Genomic DNA, 16,498 nt, shown 5'->3' with positions numbered 1-16,498 from the left:
CTTAAACGATCGATTAGGAGAAATTACAGGAAACTGAGCTATTATGAAGGGCACCATATGTGTTAGATTCGTTTGGCAATGAAATGCTTCTCTCGTCTACATAATTTAGCAGACCTAATCCGTATCCATTGCCAACAAATCGCTGCATAGTGGATCCACTCCATACACAAGCTGGACAAATCCTTAATGTGGTTAGAAATGACTGCAAATATCATCAAAGGGTAATTTTGGTGCGCTGAACTTGATTTTGATTGAATTAGTAGACTAATTTGAAAGTTAGATAACCTAGAGTAGTTCCAAAAGCATTTTTTCCATAATTTCGAAAAGGTGAATTTAATAAACTTTTCAACAATGTGAACAGAAATAATTTGATTACTTAGGGCAGCTGGTCTTAACCCTTTTCGTACCACGAACCCCTTAGAAATCACCCTGGGTTGTTGCTGACTCCCATGGTTAAACATCGACTTTGTATGCTATCAATATAGTATTTTCAGTCTGTTAAGAAACAAGAATTGAAATTTCAATATCCACTCGGAAAATATATTTTTCTTTGTGGACCCCAAGAAACGATTTCACGGCCCCCTAGGAGTCCGCGGACCCCAGGTTGAGAATCACTCACTTAGGGTATTCGGGTAGAAAAGAACACTCTACACCTCACGCGTATACCTCACATCAGTCACAGTAAGCGTAACGACCAATACATACCGAAGCATAAAACTACAAGCAGGTTTCTATTTAGTTGAACTTTTCTCTACGGATAACCATGAAGCCATTGTTGCAAGACGGATTAAGCATGCTTATATTTCCATCACGAAAATCGCTCCAAATCATAAATGTGCAAGCGGTGGTCCGAAAAGGAAATCCACCAGTGAATAACACTGAAAAACTTCATAAAAACAAAGAAGACCATGCGTCCCCATGAAAACAATAATTTCAAAAATGTCTGAATTTTGACCTTTGGCGAAAAACGACACTGTGATTTTTGTAAACTAGACAAAATTCTATGTTAGATATACCAGATACGATCCTTCAACACGTTTTTTACGAAATGACTCTGAATGTAAATAAGTCAGCTTTAAACAACATACGTATGTTGATTTCATAGTTAACTTTTTAAGAACTAATTATTTGTCAAGTCCAAGTACACCATGAAATTCTAAAGATGATTTTTTATAAGAAGCATATATGTGTTGTTCAATTATCATCGTAGTACCAATTAAAGCGAGACGAGTTAGAATGGGCGAAAACTGTTTGCCGCTCAAACTCTTTCAGGTTTTTATTACCCTGTTCAAAATTTGGCGAATGCAGGTTTAGATAGGGTACAATTAGGAAAAAATATAAAAGGCATGAAAATCGAAGATTAAATTTGAGGATTTTGGCCAGCCCGGCACCACCGTACGCGGCAGTTTTGACCACGAAGAAACGATTTTTGAGCTGTACTGTTATCAGTGAAAATTGTTGATAAAATATTCCCCATTTTATAAAAGTATTAGTTTGATGATTAATCCTCCTATAGCTGAGAAGAAAATTTTTGTTTGATCATTTGTGAAAATAAAAAAAAGTGTTCAGCAAAGTTGCAGGGAATATCACGAGGAAGAAATTTGTTGTGGAGATTGTGTGTCTATCCGTTGGTTTTAATAGAGATTTGTGGAGTTTTCTATGGTATACCCCTGGCTATTTTTTTAAAAAACCTTTTCTTGGTGATTTTTTAGAATTTCAAAATGTTCCAAGATCAAAACCCGGCATAAGAAAATACACAATTTTTGTGATGCAAGTTTATTTCTATCTCTTATATCTATAGAGATATCGAAAGTTTCAGTGCCAAAAAAGCAACATTTTAGTATGCAATAAAATTTCAAGCCGCAAATTTCCGCAGGTAAATCTATATTCATACGAATTTATAAAGCAAACGATATCAAATCCAAAAATAATCATTTGTCTCATACTGTCTCTTGCATGTAAAAACATATATTCAAAAAAAACTATTAAAAACTTTAAAAACCTGATCATTTCAGACGTAAAATAATCCTTGATAAAGTTTTTACTTCTTATGTTAATTTTATGAATACAATTTAATATTTTTAGGATGTAAAATCGACCGTAACAAATCAATTAATATGCGTTAAAAAAAGTGCAAATTGTCGTTGACTTGTATGATTGGTACTCATGGCCGGCATCGGCCCATAGTATCACAATTCACGGGGCCAAATGGATTTCGTCTTTCCTAATTCGAATTGGTTTATTGTAAGAAGATACCGCAGAATCTAGGGACAAAGTCATATGAAATTACAGACTGGATTATATCGAAAGTTCTTCAGAGTAGAAATAAATACAGATATAGTACTACTTTCATCATCAGTCGACACAAGTAGAGATGAAGACACATTATTATAATTTTAATCCAAACTAAAAGATTTTAGATTAAAAAAAATAGAATTGGTGCATTTCCAACGGTTGATTACCTTTTCTAGTTGGTAAGCTACGTTAAAATTCTCCCCCCCCCCCGCTCTAATGTGACAACATGCTTCACACTTCCCCCTTAACCGTTAAATGTATGATGTAAATAATGATTGGCCTAATAATAGAGTTTTAAAGTCGTTTTTTGGATATAGGTTAATGCATGCGAGAGACAACAGGCGACAAATGGTTATCACTGGATTTGATGGCATTTGCTTTATAGATTCGTATGAATTTGGCTTTGTCTGCGGATATTAGTAGATTGAAATTTTAATTCATACCAAAACGGTGCTTTTTTGGAGTTTTTGGAACTAAAACTTTGATTGCAGTTATAATGAGATAAACATTTTTAAATTATAAAAATCACCAAGAAGTTGATTTGAAAAAACTGATTTTCAGGGGTGTATCATAGAAAACTTCACAAAGGTCTATTAAAATCAGTAGATAGCCTCATAGTCTCTTCAGCAAAGTGGTTTCTCATGATATTTCCTACAACTTTGCTGAATACAGTTTTTGAGTTTCAATAATTGCCAAATTAAATTTTGTTCTCAGCTTTAGAGGGATTAATCACCAAACTATTATTTGTGTAGAATCGAGAATATTTTAGAAATAAACTTCACTGATGACGCTATAGCTCAATAATATAATTTTTTTGTGTTCAAAACAATTTCCATCAAGTTTTTGCCTTTATGGAAACACTGTGCGCTGCCCCAAACGGTTATGTAAACAAATACTTTCTGGGATTCGTTAAATTAAACTAATTGTCCAATTTCATTAAACCTTTCGGTATTGCCGTTAAAATATCAAAATTCAAACTGTGATCAAATTCCTTATAATAACGAAGAAATCCGATTCCTATTGACGTGAAGGAAAGCCAAATTAAAGTTAGCAAGGTAAAATTCTCCGCCACAGCACGAGTAAATTAATTCTACTTGCACGTTGAGTGATCATTTGGAAATGTTCGCACACCAGCGCGCATGGAAATTGATTGAGTGCCGAGCGGTTCATTCGTAGGAAAGGAGAAACGCAAAAGGGGAAGATGAAGATGAATGGAACAAACGGATGTTTACGCGGTACTATTAATATAGTTACAGACAGTTTTCCCTGGTGCGATGTGAAAGCTGCCTGCGCTTATGAATGGCAGTGCTTAAATGAGGGAAGCACAAGAAAAGAAATCACGTTGAGATGAGTGGACTAGGGGCATTGGGACGCAGTTCCATACACAACAATCTACAGTGCGGGTGACAGTTAGTTATACCACACATGGGGAGTGAAATATTTATACTTTTCTCAAACGTGTTATCATTATTTAGACGGCATCAACTGACATCTTACCGGGTGGGACACATTTTGAAACATTTAGAGCTTATTACTACTGTGTATAATTTTGCCACAACGGCAGGTGATTGGAAAAATATAACTTCTACCGATGCGAGATGTGCTCTTGAACTGAACCGGTTCCAACGTAGACGCGGTACACTCGGATGTATGTGACCGGAGTAGAGTTCAGTGGCTAATATTTTTAGCTCGAATTGCACCTCATTATTTTTAAACTATCACAGTGACAGAACGATCACGATTGAGTGGGAGCATATTCAACGATAATTCGAACTTTTCTAATAAAGAAGAATCATCCTTCTCGTGATAAAGCATATGACTACAAATAACTATCGTAGCTAATTACTTACCCGTTTTAACTAGCTTGAATGTGACGCTATTGTGAGACTTGAGTGCCTCATTTAGGCCAGGATGACCTAAATCCTTGAGCACACCTCCGGAGGAAGTCATGCTTCCTCCTAGAGATAGCTGCGTCGTCCCTACCCTTTTGCTGAATATGCTACGATGAGTTTTTGATGACTCTGAAAGTACGGAAAATGACGGCAATAAAATACGTGTTGTACACCTTCACCGATTATATAGTCATTGATTTTATTAACATCTGTTACCAAGCAGTTGAAAAAAATCTTAACAATGCTATAAAAAAGTTAGTACATACTCATTAGCTTTGCAATGGTGGGAAAATTATTAGTATGCAGGACCCCTGCACCAGTAGGAGGTTAAAATACAGGTACTGGGTACTCACTTTAAATTTTGCAGGCAATGGGAGTTGTATTGACTGGAAAATGCTCGTTTTCATTTATGACTTCGCATCACATGCCAGTTTGAATTCGTACTTCAAAGTTTTCTTTGCACTAATTAAACAGTTCAAAAGTAGCTACAAAATTATGCAATAGGGGAAATTTATTAGTGACCAGTAGGCCATACTATTCCATCAGGCCCGCTTTGAACCTGTATGAATCTCTTATGAGTGTGAACCGTTGAAAAGCTTGAAAAACGATTTTAATCCACCTAACAGTGTGATGAGGCATTTCTTACAACTCTTCTAAATAATAACATAACATTTCTTAAAGTTCTTATCACACTTTTCGGATATTATATCGATTGAGAACATTTAGAACATGATGTTTGGCGATATTTTTGATAACACATACTACATGGGACATTGACAGGGCTCAGCAATTTGCTCAAACCAGCATGGGACAACATCAGTGAGAGAAATTTTAAAAGTCAAACCATATCAACGGTAAAGCAAAAAATATGGCATATAAGGGACAAACGAATTATTACAAATACTTTGTTAATATTGCACTATAGAGGGGAAAACTGAATTATGTTACGGTGTGCAAAAAAAAGTTGTGTACAAGACTCAACCATAATCATAATGAAAATGCAATATGTCTAGCGAACACCTTGAGCTAATTTTAGATTTCTAAATTACCAGTAGTTTCTACTGTGCCTAAAATATTTGCACAGATTGTTTGTTGTTTGTTTTTGCCATCACAGATAAAAGATTGTTTGATCTAAAAGACATATATCAAAGCGGAAAAGTAGGGGAACATGGCGAAACTTGACCAAGCGTGTGATTCTACAATTATAAATAAGATGTTCTATTTGGTTGTTACATTTTTTGACATTGAAAATGTCTTACTGTACTATCTGGGGCAGGGTGTCATTCTAAAATCAAACGATGTCACTATTTTGAACGCTAATAGCTTTGTTGTTAATGAACGGATTTCTGTCTGGTTACCACCAAACAATTCGGAATTAACTGAAATTATGTTTTATTGCTTTAGTGTTTTTGTATTTCAATAGCACACTATTGAAAACAAGCAAAAATGAACAGATCTCGAAAACGTGAAAACTCCCATACATCAGTCAATCTATCCCCGACAGAGCCGTCAATAGGGAGCAGGTTAGTGATTCAAACGAATACGAAAAGTTATAAATAAATGTGCCGCGTGCCTGTTTCAATCAGTTGTTGCTCTTTTGCCAGACAATTAACATCGTGCCTATAGCGTCTCGTATGACAGATTTGAGCACCCAGCACACTACGCTTCTATGAATGACGTCATCATCGACTATTTAAAGAATATCATTCCTAGAGCGACTTCATTCTCCCGTCGAACGTCGGACCGTAAAGAACAGCAGTAGCAATCATGCATGTTTACAATGCGCTGCGATGAGTGCTGCATTTGATCACTGCTACCGCTGGGAGTTATCCGATGTAGATAGCGCGCGGCTGGAAGAGTTGGCAAACCTCAGTTGAAACTGACTAATTGTTCCATTCTGCATGTTATTATTGTTAAATTAAAAACCCTTTAAGGGCTATAACAATAACAAACAATAAAGAACAAATTGGAATATTTCCAATCATTGACAACGATAATCCAATTTCGCAGTTTATATTCGTTATTTGTTGCTTGCGCGTACATTGACAATCTGAAATTTGCAACAATCTGTTATTTGTTTAAATTTATCCTTCCGAAACAATACAACAATGTGCAGCTACTTAAAGTACATTTCCAGGCTGAAATTAACGAAAACCTGTGATTTATTAAAAATAGTCTTTCGGAAACATAATCCAAAATTCTGCAATGTTTCAGAAAATTGGAGGATGTGGCAACACTGCCAGCTAGCGAAAGCCGTTCGTTATTCTGCATGAAGACAGTCCTTCCATCATCAGTGCGAAAGTGATAAAAGCCGATGTCACGTTTCAAGCTATCAGTATTTCATATTATATGCTGAAGGGAAAGGTTGTTTCTTTTCATTTCGAAATATTTATCTGATGTAAGTAACGTGCGGCTGGAAGAGATGGCAAACCTTTTTTTACAGCTGACTAATTGTTCCATTCTGCATGTTATGTTTGTTAAACCAGAAGCCCTTAGTTAGTTTAGTACTTTTCATTCCATAGCACGCGTGTTTGTGGATCTCACAAATAGTCCATTTCAGGATTCCACCAATGGTCCTTTTCAGGATCCCACATGCAAAACAGTTAATGTGAATGATTCCCTTAAAATGGTTCTTTTTAGGACCCCAAATATAGAACATTTCAGAGTTAATGTTAATTTAACCACCGAATATATAAGGTTAAACTTTCGTTTACGAATAATTTGATTTATGACCAGTTATTTTTCTATCGTGCTTGAAAACATTTGATTTGATAGCAGGTATTTAAAGATAGATGTAAGATTTTGTTTGTGAGCATCATTAATTTATGTTCTCATTTCATGGATTTGAATAAAACTTTTTTAAAACTTGAATTTATCACACTATAGGTTATCGATTTTAATTTAAAAATTCAACAATTATCTCTAGTGAAGAATAGCATGCCTGTGTGTAGTTCTGAAACAGTCGATGGCATTAACGGGTCTTAATTTGACCACGGATAATATTGCTTGCTCATAAAACTGACTTTGTATGGACATTGATTTTTTTTGTAGAACTCACATACCATGTTAATCCTTATGAAATAGTGAAATGATTCTACATTAATCGGAATATTGGAATAGTTATTCTGATGATATGTTTACTATTCTGTGGTACCTACTGTGAATGTCAGTCTTCCCAAATGAACATCGTGCACAATGTTCGCTCTGGTTCTGTGCTGATATTAAACCCACCCTTCGTGTACAAACTCAAACACGGTGTTTCGTAAGAAGAGAAAAGAAGCTCATTTTAAGCTGATGAGAACTAATGAAATCGAAATATATGGTTTGGTTTAGCATGCCAATGCAAGATGCACTATGCTATATTTCTCCTTGGTGGAGAACAATTTTGGTAAAAAATATTTTTTCTCCATCAACCTTCCATAACTTATTTAGTTACATGTTCTGTGCTCTTCACGTGCAAAGATGGTTTTGAACAATTTTTTCCTTGATGGAGAAAAAATAGTTTTAATCAAAATTGTGTTCCTGAGAAATATAGCATAGTGCAGATGTTACGAATTTTTGTTATATAATGTGTGAATCATATCATTTAGAAAACAAGACAATTCATATAGATCATATAGAGGCGACTATTTACTACGGGCGTGGCTTCAAGTTGAGACCCAAAAAGCATGGAAGAAAACCAATTCAACAAAAATATAAATAAATCAAAAAGAAGCAAATGTACAGAAACCGTTTACCAAATGTGGGCTAGCGAAGTCGCCGATCGAGAGAAACGACCAAGTGCAACAGCAAATGCAGCTGTAATTTCACCTGCGCATACCAAGCACAAGTGGCGATAGAACACCAAGGAAAGCTTCAGGTACACACAGCGAAACAAGCATGGGTAATGCTTGAAAGACCAGTAATCTGGGTTGCCTAAAGTGATGAAGGTGAGGTAAAAAGCAAGTGCAACATGCACCTACAGATCAGGGATCTAGTGCTTAGCATCAAATCTGCCGTAAGAGTAGCAGAATGCGAACACGGTATTTCCGTTCTATTATATTAAAATCTGTGAAAAGAGAGGAAGAAGCTCAAGAAGGTCGTTGAAAGATGGCGAATCAGCCGACAAATGGAAAGTGGATGTCAAACCGTAGAAGAGAGGAGGAAAAACAGAAAGAAAATGATGTTAAGAAGAAAAAGAAAAAAGTAGATCATCAACTGCGCTAAGGGAGGTATAAGGGAGACGCTCTAGTCGTCAAAGCAAACGACGGCGTGACGTATGCTGCGATGTTCAAAAGGGTGAAAGAGGATCCCATGCTGAAAGAGTGAGAGGAGAACGAAAGGTGAGATGCTGTTCGAGCTGAAAAAAGATTTATTGATCATAAGCTCTATCTATCGGGAACTCGTGGCAGAAAGCGAATATGAGTGCGAGATCACAATTGTGAGATTGTGAGATCACAACGGAAGACGAAGTTAGGAGTGCGCTAATAGAGCAATGTAACATGAAGATAGAGCAGATGTCAATCAGGAAAAGGAAGGCGTGTAGTAGCATATAGGTAACAGAGACACGCTTATCGCCAGCCGCAGCTTATGTCGACCGGTAAGATGAACGTCGTATGGTCGTATGGTGTGTTCGTTACCATTGATCCCTAGAGCCACAAAACAAACGGAGTGGTGTTTCAGGTGTCTGGGTTTCGGTCATTAGACAAGAAACTGCAAAGACCCGGACAGATCTGATCCATGCCGAATATCCACATATTCGGCATGGATCAGATCTGTCCGGGGACACATTGCTAAAGATTTCACAAAGCAACCGAAGTGCTTACCCTGTACAAAGGAGGGCGGAAAGTACCACATGACGGGAAGCTTTTTATGTCCAGAGTACAAAAAGGCGAAGGCAGACCTATAATGATGAAGAAGGCCCAGTTTAATCTCAATCGTTGCAACAATGCACAGCAACTGTTGTGGTAGTCGACAATAGAAACGAATTGATAGGATGTTGCAAGTCCTGGCGAATCTGGATGAAGAGCTAAGCAATGAAGGTTCCGGTAGTAGATTCTGTTAAGACGGTCGGGAATCAATAATCCACGTAACAACAGCTTGTTGACAGCCCTGGCGAAGCTAGATGAAAAGCTGTGAAATGATGTTTCCAAGAGATCCAGCATCGTATCGGTCTATATGGATACTCTTGGTAAACGTCCGGAAAATGTCATCCTCAACATGCTGATGAACTACGCTAAAGGCGATAACGGACTATCGCAGAGGTAGTTCTGATTCCGGAAAAGAATCCCGACGGTGGATGCCATCCGCACAGTCATCGCGAGCGGTAAAAAACCTTCGAATCAAAGTAGAAGGGGTAATCGCTACTGCGTCGTGTTAACGATCGACGTGAAGAACGCGTTCAACGGCGCCAGTTGGGTGACTATCTCCATAGCGCTACACGGAATACGGGTCCTGGACTATTTGTGCAAGATTCTGAAAAAATTCTTACAGTCGAGTACTGGTCTATGAGATGAACATGAGGCAGAGGTTGATTAGGGTCACGGCGGGAGTACCTCAGGGCTCCACGGTCCAACGCTCTGGAATACAATGTGCAACGGAGTGTTAACACTGTAACTTCCAAGGGTCGTCGGCCTTACAGATGGCATTGTCCTGACAATAACCTGTGAGACCCTCGCCTCCAGCCTGTTCTGATCAGCATCGGCGGACATTATATTCCATTGATGCGTGCGCTCAAGCACCTGAGTGCGATGGTCGCCGATCGGTTAAATCACGACATCCATGTCGACTATATATGTGAGAAGGCTGCGAGGACAACTATCGCATTAGCAAGGATCGTGCCGAACATCGGAAAAGCAAAATTCGGCACAAGACGTCCGCTGCCGGGTGTCTCATCCTCAAGACTGAGGTATGGCGTACCGGTATGGATTGGTGCGCAGAACTCAAAGCGGAACCGGATTAAGTTTACAAGCACGCTTCGCCTAATGGCTGTTCATGTCATACGGGCGTACAGATTGATATCGTCGGAGGCGGTATGCGTCATTGCCGGGATGATTCCCATCTGTATCACTCTGGCTGAGGACGTGGAATTCTATCAACAAAGGAATACACAACATGCAAGGAGACTGGTCAGAGCAGACTCGTTGGCAAAGTGTCAGCAAGAGTGGGACAACGCGAAGAAAGAAAGGTGGACCGATCGACTCATCTTAAATATGTCAGTGTCAATAGAATAGACAGATGAACTTACATTTTCCGCAAATTTTTTGTTCAGGCACTGAGGCTTCCGGAAGAACCAGCAGTTTCAATAATCTCCATTACCCCTATTCCCGGAGTGAACGTGCAGGAGACGCAGGAACACGTGGTCTTCTAATGCCCTAGGTTCGAAGAAGTTCGAAGGGGTATTCCCAGCGTGATAGTCGACAATATCGTCGAAGGTATGTGCAACAATGAGCATATCTGGGATGCTGTCAACAGAGTGTAAGACGAGAATACTCTCCGAGCTGAAGTGAAAGTAGCGAAGGGACCAACAAGGCAGCGCCGCCGACTGGAAAGCCGGCATAAAAAACAAATCGCTGTCGGGAAAACTTAGTGCTGGTGCAACTCTTTCTGTACCTTTAGTTCCGTATAATATGATTGAGAAAAATCTGAGCTGTGGTACACTGTAGTACAAGTAGTTCGAAATTTCTCCGCAAATCAATTCTATATCGAACGTTTTCAAATAAAGGAAATGAACAAAATATATAGAATAAATAAAATAATAAAAAATAACAGTATAAAATGAATAGAATGAATAAAATAAACAAAATATATATAATTGAAAAAGATAGAAAGGAGAAAAGAATAAACAGGATAAATGAATTAAATGATGTAGATGAAAATTTGAACAGTATTAATAAAGTTATAAAATTAATAGAAAAAATTAAATTGTGTCCTGTTAATGAATTGGATGAAATAAATAAATTGAATGACTGAAAAAATTCGAAAGGTTACTTAAACGAAGAAGCTGAACACAATTTAAGATCTCGAAAAATGAACGTATATATATATATATATATATATATATATATATATATATATATATATATATATATATATATATATATATATATATATATATATATATATATATATATATATATATATATATATATATATATATATATATATATATATATATATATAATATGCTATGATTTACGTTTTCATTTCAATCGCATTTATCGGCTTCATTAGCTACAAAAAATGACCTTTGCTTTATATTTAAGTCCAGTGTAATACCGTAAAGAAATGAAAAAGCATTATTTTTAGTCCTCTTGTAGTTTATATAACTACAAAAAATAATTAAAAAAAAATCGATGAGACTTGAACTCATGACTTCGCAATTAGTAGTCATGAATGCTACTACTGGAACCGAATAGTTATTGAGATAATTATGATACAACCACCGATCATTGTGGTCGAGTCCTAATCTATTTGATGTAAGTTTAGATGAATAGTGCAAATCGTGGTCGATTTACCCCAACGCGAGATAGCAACTATTTCAGGAGATTGAGCTACTGAATATGCAAAAACTAAGAAAATCGTTGATCGTAAGTACATATGATGTATGGACGAAATGTATATAATACATGTATGAATCTTTTCAGCAATTCAGTTTTCTGATATATTTGTTTTCAAGGGAATTACATGCCAATTTTTCCAATTTTTTCATAGTTTTGCTGAATAATTTTCTGTTACAAAGCTTCTAAATAGTTATTGTTGCGAAAACCACTATGTTCATCTGATAAAACCTGTGGAGAAATGTTCAAAGAACAATTTCTATTGATTTGTTTTAATATACGATGCTTTAAATTGAAGTATTAGTAAACTTACTATGAATTCACAGCCAAAATACGTTTTTTGCTTAGAGACACCTCCTAACCATGACCGATTGGAGCAATTTTTGGCAGGAACATCCAAATTCATAACTAGAACAAGATTTTGAGCTGACCAATGCCAATTTTAGAACTTTTTCAAAATGTGGAGAGATCCAATCAACTTTCTGAAAACGCAATTTGGCTTATTTAATTGGTAAACTGATAATCAGATCAGCAAGCAAACAATAAAGAATTCGCGGATAAACAGAACACTGAAACGTAGCGATCATTTTAAGCCAATGATACCCAAAAGGGGTTTTAAAGGAAATTATGTGAATGGTTTGTTAGTCAATGATGCACAGTTTATAGAATTCGTGTGACAGTTGTGCAGTTACAAATCGTTAGTCACACCGAACACTTCACCAAAAGAAAAACTCACTCTAGGATTAGTCAAACATAATGACAACCAAGAAAGTTGTTCAGGGGCACCTGTCACCTTTCTGGGACTCTTCAAATTCGAGTTCGGTACTCTTGGCACGTATGATGTTCGGTGATTTAGCTTTCCGAAAAAATCCCACTGATATGGATCGCTGCTGGGTTGCAGATGGATCACTGCTATTCCATGGGGTTAGCTCGGTGGAATCGGCACTTGGAAGTTGAGGTTTTTCTTTTTTCTCCAGCGAATAAACCGTTTCGCCGGATTCGAAGAAGGCGTCAAAATTGCGTTGCCTGAGGTTTTCACGGGTGAACACGGGGTTAGACACGTGAATTTGAAGGTCTTCGCGGACTCGAGCGGACTCGCTTTGCTCAACAGAGGAATGTGGTCGCAGGCGGCCTAATTTCAGATGTAGCCTGGATTTTGGTTTTTCTTTCCCTTTCGCAGCTGAGGTAGTGTTCGATTTGGGCACCGCTGGAGAGGGATTCAGCAACGTCGTGGACGGTACGAAGGACGAGGAGTTGAAGGGAATACCAGAGTCCAGTTCCCTGCTTACATAGTTCACAATAGTGTCGGCATCGTAGAGTGGAGACGTATCGTCGTAACCATAGATTCTATCGTCGGATGAAAAGTTGACACTAGGACTTCTGTCTCTCGGTGTAAGTGCAGGTGGGGTGCGAAGGGCGGTGGTGGACGTGAGGGATTGTTGTCCTTGGGTCCGATGGGGCTCATTTATCTGTTTGGGGGGCAGGACGGTAACGGAAGAAGGCCTATTGCCGATGGGGACAAGTGGCTCTCGCAGGTTGTCCAGAGTTGGTCGTGGTTGTACTCTCGGTACCGCGATTCCGTATGTCAACAATATTAATTCATCTGCCGGAAATATTACGTACATTCCTGGCCCCCACGGAGCATGGCGAAATGATCCAGCTTATACTGGGAGACCAAACATTTAGCCCTTTTTACTGCCACGAATCGGTGTTGAACATTTAAAAAAACTAGTGCAGTCTAAACAACAATAATAACTATGTCTTACTTCGCAATTGAACACGTATTAGAAATGTAATATTAACCTTAAATTCACATTGCACTTCCGAGTGTTTGCCACGAATCAATTGATAAATTTGATCTGCAAGGAGAATTAGAATATCATAGTTAGTTTTGAATATTTTTCAACATGTAAATAAAAAGCTAACGAAGTCCATTAAACTGTTTATTTTTTAGCATTCATAAATACTTATATTAAGTTATATTAAGTGGAGTATAATGCAAATGTATGAATAATAGAAACAATGTATTGGGCACTGATACCTTTGATAGATTTTCCATTAGGGACCATTCATAAACCACGTAGATCGAAATTTGACTCCTCTTGACCTCCCCTCCTCCCTCGTAGACTTCTACCAACCGTCCCCCTCAAAAGTATATGAAGACTTTTCATTTTTTGTTTTTTTTTTTTGGTGGGAAATGGGAAAATTAGCAAGAAGTATTCTAACTTGTGAATACCTAGAACATAATCCATAGTGAATATTGTTGTGGCGTGTGTCCAGTTGCCCTTTTAGAGGATAGATTTTTAAGGTTTTAAAATCACAAGAATAAAACCAATCATTGATTAAATCAATATTAATTATTCAAAAGGGCTAAAAATATTTTTGTAAACAAACTTATTTCGCTCATTATTTCGCTACTGAGTTAAAATGTCATAAAATATACACATGAATCCACATATTAACCCTTGGTAGAATCAATTTCAAATATTTTCTGTGTTGAAATTATAATAAATTAAGAGGAATCAGCAAAATAAAAGTTTGTTTACAAATCTTTTTTGCCCCTTTAAACAAAAGTTGATATGGAAATATGCTTTTCACATTGTTTTTTGTCTACGACTGTTAAAATCAATTAGTAGCATTTCAAGGGGATTCAAATTTTTTTTTCAACTACATGACTGAAAAAATCTCATTTTTTATTGAACACTTGTTACATGTTAGCTTAGATAAATCGTGGGTTTTTATCTAGCAAAAGTGTAAATACAGCGCGAAAGTTGGCATGTGTTCACAAGCCATTTTTTACCTTGACGTAAGTGCCAATATAGTGATAATGACTTAAGCGGGAGTATGTGACAAATTCTCACCCAGGCAAGAATCAAACATGCACTTTAAGGGTGCCCAGCTCCTGCGCTATCTATGAGAATGATGTCCTAGGAAGAGCACATGATTATCACATTGATGATAATGAAACTCATCCACTCTCAAGCAAGATCACCCAACCGATCCTCGCAACTCAAGATAATACATAAACTTTAATTTCACGCTCATGTGTGTACCGATTTTGATAATATCGTTATCGTTACCAAAATTTAAGAATAATACTTGAGCACCTTGTTCAAATTTAAGGTTATATGTTGACAAAAGCAAAATAATTCCTTATTATCCCCCAACACAAATATAAAATTTGGTTATAGGTTTAAGAGAATGCTTGCAAGTAATCGTAGCAGGCAATGAAACTGAAACATAAAATATACGCAAAAACAATGTAACAATGGCAATTATAATTTTGACAGTGCACTACACTAGTGTAGTCGGTGCTACACTCATTCAAATTTGGATGTAATCAGTCTATCTTTTTTTTGCACTACACCGGTGTAGCACCAAGAAAAAACGAAAACGCTATTGAATTCTCTTGGAACAGTGTAATATACATATGACATGATATACAAATTATTAGATAAGCGGGTACAGACTACGTAAAATTAACATGGTAATATAATGCAATTATTTGCGTTCGTCCTTTATGCCCGTATTTTTGATTATTTGGTAACACTGCGAAACAAAATTTTCCATCGAGCACTCAGTCGAGATAGAAGTCTTTTGTCATCGGTCCGTACACTCTATAGCGACAAATAGTGTTAATCCGCGTTCAAGGTTATTTGCACACTCTACGCCTAGTTGAGGTTGCAGTATTTTTTCCCTTCTTTTGTGTTTCTGTTTCTGTACCGTTAGCCGGTCAGTGAAGTGGAGCAGTGTTCTTCTAGTAAGCCGTCTGGATACCGTTACCTACACAAGCTAAGTATTAGTTTTCGTTTCCCCTTCTTGGTTGTCTTAATAACGTGCACTGGGCAATAGGCCCGTGCAAAAATGACTTCCCCTGACGGCGGTTCGTCTCAAGGTGAGATGGACGTCGAAACAAAATCGGCTCCCCGGCTCAAAGTATATCCGAGCTCGGCCACCGGGCCATTTGTGATCTTCTTTCGGACCAAAGGAAAAAAGTGTTTAAATCTGTTGCAGATTTCTCGCGTTCTGACAGACCGGTATTCGGCCGTGACAGAAATATCGAAAATTCGCCCTGATAAGCTTCGGGTGGTTGTTAACAGTTCAACTCAGGCAAATGATATTGCTGGCTACGAGCCCTTTACGAGGGAGTACAGGGTGTATATTCCAGCTAGCAGGGTTGAAGTCAGTGGGGTCGTTTCCGATTCGAGTCTGAATTGCGAGGACCTGCTAAAATATGGGACTGGCTGTTTCAAAGACCCCATGCTTAAGCCAGTGAAGATACTGGAATGCAAACGTTTGCATTCAGCATCAGTCGCAGCTGACGGGAAGAAAACATACGTCAACTCAGACTCTTATCGGGTGACCTTCGCCGGCTCTGCCCTGCCTAATTACCTCCTCTTTGACAAGGTTCGTCTACCTGTTCGCCTCTTTGTGCCGCGGGTCATGAACTGTACTAATTGCAAACAATTGGGACACACAGCCTCCCATTGTAGCAATAAAGCCCGCTGTGGGAAATGCGGTGGGAATCATGCGGATGATTCCTGTGGTAGAGATGTCGAAAAGTGTCTGTACTGTGGGGGAAACCCACATGATCTCCCTTCATGTCCCGCGTACAAACAGCGCGAGGAAAATCTTAAGCGTTCCCTTCAGGGACGCTCTAAGCGATCTTTTGCAGAAATGCTTAAGATAGCTACGCCACCTGTCTCTACGAACATCTTTACCAGCTTGTCTACTGACGAAGGCGACTGTGATGAACCCCAGGAGGGAACATCT

At 37.9% G+C, this 16,498-nt stretch overlaps 1 protein-coding gene across 1 annotated transcript in view; it reads right to left on the bottom strand.

Moving 5' to 3' along the window:
- Positions 1-16,498, bottom strand: part of LOC131688740 (uncharacterized) — a 342,957-nt gene that overhangs the window by 238,847 nt on the left and 87,612 nt on the right. The window contains 3 exon segments of the mRNA XM_058973225.1: positions 4,146-4,316; positions 12,519-13,463; positions 13,529-13,584. Coding sequence (XP_058829208.1) covers positions 4,146-4,316; positions 12,519-13,350 — 1,003 coding nt within the window. The 5' untranslated portion in view covers positions 13,351-13,463; positions 13,529-13,584.

The sequence above is a fragment of the Topomyia yanbarensis genome, chromosome 3 (assembly GCF_030247195.1).
Source record: "Topomyia yanbarensis strain Yona2022 chromosome 3, ASM3024719v1, whole genome shotgun sequence".
Taxonomy (NCBI): Eukaryota; Metazoa; Arthropoda; class Insecta; order Diptera; family Culicidae; genus Topomyia; species Topomyia yanbarensis.
Note: the sequence above shows the minus strand (reverse complement) of the source record. Positions and strands in the feature narration are given on the sequence as shown.